General features: G+C 38.7%; 1 protein-coding gene across 1 annotated transcript; it reads right to left on the bottom strand.

The window, feature by feature from the left end:
• LOC141134695 (olfactory receptor 5V1-like) lies at positions 1-6,245 on the bottom strand. Its single transcript, XM_073624138.1, has 2 exons — positions 6,230-6,245; positions 1-917 (listed from the first exon to the last, which is right to left on the bottom strand). Exons 1-2 carry the CDS (start codon positions 6,243-6,245, stop codon positions 1-3), a joined length of 933 nt encoding a protein of 310 aa, XP_073480239.1.
• Positions 6,246-11,173: the final 4,928 nt, after the last annotated feature.

The following is an 11,173-nucleotide window of genomic DNA, read 5'->3' on the forward strand; positions in this document are numbered from 1 at the left end:
TTAGATTTTAACACCAAGAATTCTCTTCAAGGCACCTTTGACCTCTTTATTTCTTAAGCTATATATCAGAGGGTTTAGCATTGGAGTGACTGCGGTGTAGAAGACAGAGAACACCAGGTCTTGTTCCTCTGAAGCAGGATTCATATACATTAAAACACCTGTGCCATAAAATATCAATAATACAGTAAGGTGGGATGTACAGGTGGAGAAGGCCTTTCTTCTACCATGTGTTGATTTGATAGCTACAACAGTTTGGACTATTTTAACGTAAGATGTTACGCTAAGCATAAACGGGCAGAGTGCCAACAGCAAGGTTTCTATATAGAGAATGATGTGGAATCCTGTGTTATTGCATGATATTCTCTCCAGAGCTTTAATGTCACAAAAAAAATTGTGAATTAAATTAGAATGGCAAAAGTCAAACCGGTAGATTGAGAGGGTCATAAATATGGAATTAAGGGAGCCGGATGCTAAGGTGCCCAGCAAGAGAAAGATATATTTTTTCTTCTTCATTAGAAGGTGATAATGTAGAGGCCTACAGATGGCCACATATCGATCATAAGCCATACAAGATAGCAGAATGTCTTCTGTGCCGGCGGCAAACATAAAGACGTACAATTGTGTGAAACACTGCCAGAACATGATTAAGTTATTCCCAGACAACAAGATGTCCATCAGTTTAGGAAGAGTGGAAGACGTAAAAATGATGTCTATTAAAGACAAATGACAGAGGAAAATGTACATAGGAATATGTAATCGGATATCAAGAATCACAGCTGAAATGATGATTAAATTACCAAGTACACCAGTGGTATATATAAGGAAAAAGATAACAAATAGAAGACTATAGTTCTCTGTAGAGTTTGAAAATGCCAAAATCTGGAAAGTTTTGATGTATGTTCGGTTATCCATTAGATCTTGTTTCCCTCTGTAAAACAGTGAAATCCATTGAGTAGATAAGCTACTGGGAGATACAGTTGTAGAGCATACCTGTTGTGAGAAATTGTGGAGGCTGCCATTGCTGATCTCTCCTGTCATGTGCAAACAATGGCTTCAGGATTGTCTGAGTTGTTAACCTTAATCGCCCAACAAATTAAATTCAAAATGCTAACAATAACTTACAAAGCCATCCACAACCCCCAGCTACATCACTAACATAGTCTCAAAATACCAACCAAATCGCTCTCTTCGTTCATCCCAAGACCTCCTGCTCTCTAGTTCCCTTGTCACCTTATACCATGCTCACCTCCAGGACTTCTCCCGAGCCTCTCTCATCCTATGGAATTCCCTACCCCAATCTGTCTGGCTATCTTTTACTCTGTCCACATTTAGGTGATCCCTAAAAACTTTTCTCTTCAGAGAAGCCTATCCTGCCTCCACCTACCAACTGTATTTTTATTTTCTCCATCAGCTCAACCCCCACAATTATTACCTTTTGTATGACTTGACCCTCCCTTTAAGGCTCGGTTCACACTCCCACGACCTGAAAGTTGTGCGACTTTGCCAGGCGACTTCGGCACAACTTTGAAGCAACTTCAGGGAATGCCTGTGTAATCTTCCTGTATTGTCAGATCCAAAGCACATCAATTAAGATGAGGATTCGACTTCAATTCAATTCTATGGGCTAAAATCAGACAGAAGACAGACCAAAGTGCAGAAACCTTTTCCAAAGTCCCACCGACACAAGTCGGACCAGTTAAGACGGCTCTTATAGGGAAACATTGTTTTTGACATGTCATGCGACGTGCTCTCAAAGTCGGAGTGATTGTCGCATCAGTGTGAACCGGACCTTAGATTGTAAGCTCTAACGAGCAGAGCACTTTGATGCCTCCTATATTGAATTTTGTTGTGACCCTACTGTCTGCCCTCACATTGTAAATCGCTGCGCAAACTTTTTGCGCTATTTTAATAATAATATTCTATTCCTTTATTTGCTATTCTGTTCTTATATATTCTGTTTTATTCTATTCTATAAAGCAGCTTAAGTAGGAATCATCATCTTATTTCACTTTTATACCTTACTGTATTTATTGCAATATGTTTCCATTTTGAATTCATATTAATTTTCTAATTCAAATTCATTTTGAATCGATTTAACCACTTGCCTACCAGGCACTAACACCTCCTTCCTGCCCAAGCCATTTTTCAGCTTTCAGTACTGTCGCACTTTGAATGACAATTGCGCAGTCGTGCTACACTGTACCCAAACAAATTATTTATCATTTTCTTCACACAAATAGAGCTTTCTTTTAGTGGTATTTTGGTGGTATTTAATCACTGCTGGGTTTTTAATTTTTTTTATTTTTTACAAAAAAAAAAAGGCCAAAAATTTTGGAAAAAAAATAGGTTTTTTACTTTTTTTCTGTCAGTAAATTTTGTAACTAAGTAATTTTTCGCCTTCACTGATGTGCACTGATGAGGCAGCACCGATGGGCACTGATAGGCTGAACTGGTGGGCATTGATGAGGTGCCACTGATGTGGAGGCACTAATATGCCACACTTATGGGCACTGATGAGCACTGTTAGGTGGCACTGATGGGCACTAATAGGCGGCACTGGTGGGCACTGATAGGTGGCAGTGGCAGGCACTGATAGGCGGCACTGGTGGGCATGGATAGGCGGTACTGATGGGCATTGATAGGTGGCACTGATGGGCGACACTGATGGGCATTGATGGGCAGCACTCATAGGTGGCACTGATAGCCAGCACTGACTGGCATGGCTAATGGGCACTGATTTGTGGCACTTGTGGGCAGTGGTGGGCACTGATTGCTGCCACTGGTGGGTACTAAATGCTGGTATTGGTGGGCACTAAATACTGGCATTGGTGGGCATTTATTGTTACACTTTATTTCTTTATTGTAATCAGGGCACTGATGATCAGTGCCCTGATTACATCCCTAGATGTCCCTCATGAGGAGATGCCGCTGATCGGCTCTCCTCGCCTCACACTCTGTCAGTGTGAGGCGAGGAGAGCCGATTACTGGCATCTCTGTGTTTACATGTGCCTGGCTGTGATTGGACACAGCCGATCACATGGTTAAAGAGCCACAGACGCGGCTCTTTACACAGATCGAGGTCTCGCCGTGCCCTAGCAACACGGCGCGGCCACGATCGCCGTGCTGCGTGCCCCCGCTTCTGGGCCGTCAAGAGCTGCACTGCCCCGTCGTCATTTGACAGTGGGTGGGCGGCAAGAAGTTAAAAATAACAAATACAGTAAAACCTTGGTTTGAGAGTAACTTGATTTGAGAGCGTTTTGCAAGACAAGCAAAATTTTAAAATAAATTTTGACTTTACATACAAGAGATGTCTTGATATACAAGTAGCATCACGTCACAACTGAGTAGAAAAGAGAAGAGAGGCGCTTCTAAGTGTAGCAATATGGTTATATTTATTGAAGGTACAACATTTAGCAACTCATATGGTTGATGATTAAAACAGGTACATCTAAGTATGCAGGTGTCCAGGGTAAAGCTGTCCACATAGACCAACCTCCTCACCGCCATTGACATTGTCCCTTTCACGCTGCGCTCCACGAGCGGTTCACGCCTCACTTTCAGATTGCTCCACTGCAGGGTAGTCTTCCTGGTCACGATTGCAGACCGACATCGGTGAGAGCCGGCGGTGTGGTGGATGGTCTATGTGGACAGCTTTACCCCGGATGCCTGCATACTTAGATGTACCTCTTTTAATCATCAACCATGTGAATTTCTAAATGTTGTACCTTCATTAAATGTAACCATATTGCTACACTTAGAGGCGCCTCTCTTCTCTTTTATACTCTGTAGGTCCTGCTGGATTTTGCTTCTAATCCCCTTGTGGAGGCTTCCATTTGTGGATGTACATTTATGGTTACACAACCTATCACATTGCTAAAATTTTTATATGGACTTTAAACTGAAGGACTTATAAATGGTTGTGCAACAAATCATTTGAGTTTCCATTATTTCTTATGGGGAAATTTGCTTTGATATAAGAGTGCTTTGGATTACAAGCATGTTCCTGGAATGAATTATGCTTGCAATCCGAGGTTTTACTATATACAAAACAAATCCGAATATAATAAATTAATTCCGAAAACAAATCATTTTAACATAACAAATATGACCAAACAAAATTATTAACTTAACGAATTAACCTGAAACTAAACACATTTTTTCATCATGCACATCTTTGATGGGGCCAGAGGTTTGAAAAGTCTAATGCCCCGTACACACGATTGGATTTTCCGACAACAAATGTTGGATGTGAGCTTGTTGGCTAAAAGTCCAGCCGTGTGTATGGTCCATCGAACATTTTTTGTCAGACTTTCCGCCAACACATGTTGGCTAGCAGGTTCTCAAATTTTCCGCCAACAAAATTTTGTTGTCGGAATTTCCGATCGTGTGTACACAAGTCTGACGCACAAAATGTTCACGCTTTCTGGCTGAAATTGGACCTGAAATGGTGAACCAGGACGCACCGGACCCCTGCTGTAAGCAGAATGCGGCTCATATGTTAACCTATACAGAATGATGCCTTCTGAGCATTTTTGGCAATCTGAATTGTAGTACTTTCAAAAAAACTTTCTTATATTTGCATTACTTTTATGCCAGGTAAACAGTTGTGCTACACTGAATATCTACTGAAAGGACCTTGTCTTTATTGGAAAATATTATTTCACACAGTCAACTTTTTGTCACCATGCAGCAACTTTGTTTTTTTCTAGTTTAGTTTTAATGTACACATACCACTATTTACATACCAGATACCTCCTTTGATCTAATGAGAACCTCCAAGGCCAGGGATAGCTGACATCCTTCTGGGTTGTGAGGCATGGTAGGTGTATAGTTGTTAAAGTTATTGTCCAGGTGGCACAGAACACTGATCACCTGACCTCACCTAAATATATAGGCTCTCCCAGCAGGCCAAGGGATTCAAGAAAACCCCTGCCCATTGGCTGAGATACCCCACCTACCAATAACCTGACCTTGGGTTGCCCTTCTCGCAACTAGTACCACCAAGTACACGGCCACCTAGTGGTAGAAGAGAAAAGTGCAACAAGGCCAAACTTAGGGAGAAATTAATAGATCTCTAGCAATCAACCAGTATAAATACTCCTGGCAAGTAAATTTGTGAGGAGCAACCCTGCCTAAACTCCAGGGTGCTACAATATATAGCCAAATAACACGCCCAAGCTCATTGTTAGTCCTGAGCGGCGCTCGGGAATTCGTTGGGGCCGTCAAATAACACGCCTGAGCTTATGTTTAGAGCAGTGGTCATCAACCCTGTCCTCAGGCCCCACCAACAGGCCATTATGTATTACCTTGGGGAGATGCAGACTAGAATATTGCAATTACTGAGCAGCAAATGATATCACCTGTGATGTATTTCAGTTATCTTGCAAACCTGGCCTGTTAGTGGGCCCTGAGGACAGGGTTGATGACCACTGCCTTAGAGTCTTCACCACACACAGCAGTGTGCAGGCAAGTTTTTTTTTTCAATTGAGATGAATACATTGTAAAATCTCAGTTAATGTCAGTTGGTCTAAACCAGTTATAAATATATTTGGACACAACATGTATACTTTGTGTTAAGTTCCTGTTCATATATTTTGAACTTAAAAGTTGACAGACAACCTTTTTTTTTTTACTAATAATATGCAATGTACTTTACAATGTTCCTGACAAATATTTCAGCTGGATTTTTTTTTTCATCTGGCCTGTAGATATGAAAGAATTGAAAAGTATCCCATTTGCAATAAACTTTGCATAAAATAGTTAATTTGCATTTAATTTTATGGTTCAAAGAATGTCAGGCAAAATGTTCGGCCCTCACACGCAATGTCACTTCATCAAATCTGGCCCTCTTTGAAAAAAGTTTGGACACCCCTGGTCTACCCTGACCCATCTTGATATATCATATAGTGTTCAATAAACTTAATATAAAATAAAGAAAATGACCAGAGAAGCTTTAAATTGTACAGCGAATCCACCACTGCCTGTAATAAGAAATACAAGAAATGAAATACCATATTACAGGGTTTGAGACCTGGATGTAGTGGAGTGGAAAGGGAAAAGGTATGGTCGTCGAGTGATAATTTTGCTCGCTGGTTTTCTAGCTCCATCATCTTGTACCGTGAAAATGATATGTGAAAATCTCTCGCAGAAAGGCAAAGTGGTGCTTGCTTAGTCATTGATCTCTTTTCTTGCACATCCTCTTGTTGACCATTGGCTGTACTTAGCGAACTGATTTTTGGATGCATAAGGGTTCTTCAAAAAGTTTCTGCACTTTTTTAAACTAAGTTATATATATAAAAGTACAGAAACATTTTAAAGACCCCTTGTAGTTTATTATGGGTGTTTAGTGATTAAAGCAGTATTATACCTAACAAGTGTTTAATATATTGTAGCATACCAATCCTTAAATTAGGTGGCTGTATTATTTCCTTTTTTAGGCCTTTTCCCTTTATTTTCACCTGGTGATCTGACCAATAACACCCTTCCTTTCTTAGACAGTCTCTACTCCACTGGAGGAGCAATGGATATACTTTTGGACAGTAGCATTGTCAATATAGGGAAATTGAAAAAAGCGGGGGAGAGGGGAATTAAGTATAATAAGTAGGTTTATCTGCCTCCATCCCTAGTAATGTATAAAAAAAGAGGGCGTGGTGGGACTTTATATGACTGCAGGATAAGTATGCAAAGACATGTTTGACGATTCCATATCCATATAGAAAAATTCAGGGTAAATAATGTAACATTGATAACGAAGGTATCAACTTGATATCTTATATTCTATATATATATATATATATATATATATATATATATATATATATATATATATATATATACATATTTTAACATGATCCACAATAGTGAAAGATATATTGATATGAAGTACATTGTTTGGAGATAACATAAATTATCTTAAATTGGTTGAAGAATAAAACATTGTGAATAAAATGTGTAATCCTGGAGAATCTCGAACACATGCTTGGAATTGGTAGCAAAAAAACGGCTCTACGCGTTTCGTGGAGTTCATCCACTCATCAGGAGCAATCCAAAGTTAAAAGTATCTATAAAGAAATAAATGAATGCAGAGGGCATTTTGTATATGGATGAGGAATCGTCAAACATGTCTTTGCATACTTATCCTGCAGTTATGCCTCATATAAAGTCCCACCACACCCTCTTTTTTAATATGGGGAAATTGTAGCGTTGGATGCATTAGCAGATTTAGATGTGACTAACAAAGTTTTAAGCAGTTACAACAACAGTTATTTTTCCCTTTTTACGAATCTACATAAATGATTGAAAGCTAACCATTGTAAGCACCCCTGTCAGTGTTAAATGGTTTGTCTTAACCTTGTAGATGCCACTTTTGCTAGATAGTTAAAAAAACAGATATACTAGCCAAATCACAATGTGAAAATAAAATAAAAAACTTTAAAAAATAAAAGTAACGTAGCCATCACATTGGTAATCACATTGGATTGGTAAGCTGAAAAATAATATTTTTTTTGTTTTTGGGTTTAATACCACTTTAAGTAAAAAATATTCAAGTACAAATAGTTTTTGGCACTTGACTTTTATCTAACCACTTGTGGACCGCCCTCCCGAAATGTATTGCGGACAGGTGGCCTGTGCAGGCAAAGTGACATGCCCGTACGTCACTGCCTGTTTCCGGGTTTAGAGCAGGGGCATGCACACACCCCCGCCCCCCACCGGCACCCAATGTGATTGTACACAGCAGGAGTCTGTCAGCAAGTCCCGGCCAATCATTCACTGCTGGGACCTGATGAACAGCTGTGTACCTTTTCAGCCCAGAGCTCTGTGTCCCTTTGCAGGGATGAGAAACTTAGAGATCTAGTAGTAGAAGCAGCACACTTTACACACATTACACATAGTTAGGCACACATTTAACCCCTTGATTGCCCTAGATGTTAACCCCTTTCCAGCCAGTGTCATTAGTACAGTGACAGTGTATAATATTATTACTGATCACTGGATTAATGTCACTGATGTTGTCAGTGGCAATTAGTTCCCCCCAGCATCAGTTAGTGTCAGATTGTCCATTGCACTATCCCAGTCACATAAGTCGCTGATCATCGACATTAGTAGTGTAAAAAAAGTAAATATAAATTCCAGTTTATATACCATACTTTGCAGGAGCTATAACTTTCATGCAAACCAATCAATATACACTTATTGGGATTTTTTTTTTTTTAACCAAAGACATTTAGCAGAATACATTATGAGCAAAATCTTTAAGGAAATTTCATTTTGTAATTTTTTTTTATTGAATAGCTTTTGTAGCAGAGTAGAAAATATTGTTTTTTCTTCAAATTTTTCGATCTTTTTTCATTTATATAGCAAAAAAATAAAAACCCAGTGGTGATCAAATACTGCCAAAAGAAAGCTTTATTTGTGTGAAAAAAATGATGTAAGTATATTTCATTAACATACAGCATTGCATAACCACGCAATGGGCAGTTAAAGTGCCAAACTGCAAAAAATGACCTGGTCATAAAGGGGGTTAAATCTTCCGGAGCTCAAGTGGCTAAATATTAATAACAGTAATTATTATTACTGTATTTTTTTTCTGAAGTCTTATGCCAAAAAACATTTTAAAAGAGTTATTTTTGAGTCATGTTGAACCTATTTATGAAATATCAAATAGAAATGTTAGCATATACTGTTAAATTCAACTTATTGATCCCTGATTGCAGAGGAATATTTTTCAGTGACTTTCAGTTCTGTACATTTGGAAAAACACAAAGTAATGCAATAATTATGCTGTAGTTGTGTGCTTCATAAATTCATTCATAAAGCAGATTAATCACACTAAAAATTAAAAAATTCTAGATGCTAACAGTTATATAGTTAACATTAGGAGAACATTATTATGTGTATTTATTCTAGACTTGCAGGGTGATTAATATATGGGGTATTAGATATAATTTCATAATGATTACCAAATGGCACACACATAATTAATATATTTCCCATGCATTTAGATAATGACGGTACCTTGTTGTGAAATAGTGATTTCAGATCTCCCGGATTTTCAGAGGTATCCAGAGAGGTTTATATAGCCTATAAATGTTCCTGCACCGGCTGTGCTGTCTACAGGGACACTCCATACTTCAGGGACTAATATCTTGGAGATATAAATAAATGATATTCTATCCTTTCTTTTAATCAAGTGTACTTGTTTTTTTTCTCATTTTACAATGTCCTCAACAAGGAGTGGGGAAAAGCAAAAAATAAAAAATAAAAAAATGTGATTTTTCTTTCCCCCCGAAGTTCTGGTGAAAATAAAATCAGATGAAATTTTGGAAGAATGCAGTTGAGTCCGAAGACATTAGGGCGATATTTGGTATTTTTTTTTTAAAACTATACAGCGGGCTTTAAATAGTTCCTGAGGGTTAACGTGATTGTAAAGTCTATTTTTTTTCCTATAAAAATAATAACACTACTCTGTTGCAGTGGATTTGCACAGAGCAGCCCAGATCCTCCTCTTATCGGGTCCCTGGCTGGAGCGCCTGGCCCCTCCCATACACACTATTAGATTTTCTGAAGATTTTTGTCTTCAGATTTACCAAAACATGTAGTGCAAGGGCCTGCCTGATTGCATACAACTTTTAGGGGCAGTTCACACCATAGAAACGCAGTCTGGATGTGTCCCAGATGCTTTTCTGCATGGGCGTTTTTGATGCAGTCGAGTGCATTTTTCCCCCTTTTTTCTTAGCCTTAAATAAGGACATTTTGTGCGTTCCTGTGCGTTTTTTATGCATTTTACAGGGTTCCAGTACAGTCCAGTGCAGGAAAAATGCAGCATGTTCTACTTTTTTTCTGCAACTGGAACGCGCTGGAACTGCAAGCACTGATGTGAACTATGCCATTGAAAACCATATAACCTACTTTCCATGTGTTTTTGATGCAGAAAAAAAACGCACTGGACTGCATGTGGTGTGAACTGGCCCTTAAGGTTTGACCTCATATTATATAGTTTTGGTAAATCTGAAGACAAAAATCTTCAGAAAATCTAATAGTGTGTATGGGGTTTTAGTGTTTTGACTAAAATGGCATTTTAGTTTTAGTCCCATTTTAGTCTTCTGCCATTGTTTTAGTTTTAGTCGTATTTAGTTGACTACATCTCCAGTACATGTTAGTCGACTAAAACTCATTTTAGTCGTCTAAAATCGAATGGGTGTAGTTGAAATGTAATGCATTATTTAAGCATTTCTCTACAATTTTCCAAACTCATTAAATACCGCTGGAGTGAAAAAAATCGAATATGTTATTATTTATGGTATTTAGGTTTGAACATGCACTACAGACCAGTGTTAAAGCGGTTGTATACCCGCTGGCTTTTTTTTTTTTCCCTACACCTGCAAGGGAAAAGGCATAATGAGCTAGTATGCACCGCATACTAGCTCATTATGAGATACTTATGAGATACTTATCTTAGAACGAGGCGTCGGCATCTCACCCTGTCCACGCCGAGGGATGCGCATGCGCAAGGGAGACTTCTGTCCGGCAAGCTCCAGAGTTTGCCGGTCTGTCAGCCAAGAATCCCCTGTGCGCATGCGCCGCTGCAGTCAGCGGCTCATTGCGAGGGGGATATCTCCTAAACCGTATAGGTTTAGGAGATATTTTTTTTTACCTACAGGTAAGCCTTATTTTAGACTTACCTGTAGGTAACAGTTAAAAAAAAAGGTGTACAACCACTTTAATTTTGATGTCAAATTTCGATTTAGTTTTAGTCATACTCTTTTGACTAAAATGCCATTTTAGTCGTATTTTAGTCTTTTGACTAAAATGCCATTTTAGTTTTAGTCGTATTTTAGTCATCTCAATTGTTTTAGTTTTAGTCGTATTTTAGTCAACTAAAATAGTATTAAATTAGTTGACGAAAACGTTTTAGTCGACAAAATTAACACTGCGGTCGAGACACCCATGGACATCGCTGAACAAAGAGGGACCTCGGGTAAATATTAGGGGGGCTGCTGCACACAGAAGGTTCCTTATCTTCATGCATGGAATGCATGAAGATTAAAAACCTTCTGCCTTTACAACCCTTTAAAGCGGAGTTCTGACTGTGAAAAAGTTTTTTTTTTTTGGATCAATATCTTCATTTTAAAAGACTTATTACTATCACTCACGTTTCTCTTTAATCGCTGCC

This window comes from Aquarana catesbeiana, linkage group LG03, assembly GCF_042186555.1.
Source record: "Aquarana catesbeiana isolate 2022-GZ linkage group LG03, ASM4218655v1, whole genome shotgun sequence".
NCBI lineage: Eukaryota > Metazoa > Chordata > Amphibia > Anura > Ranidae > Aquarana > Aquarana catesbeiana.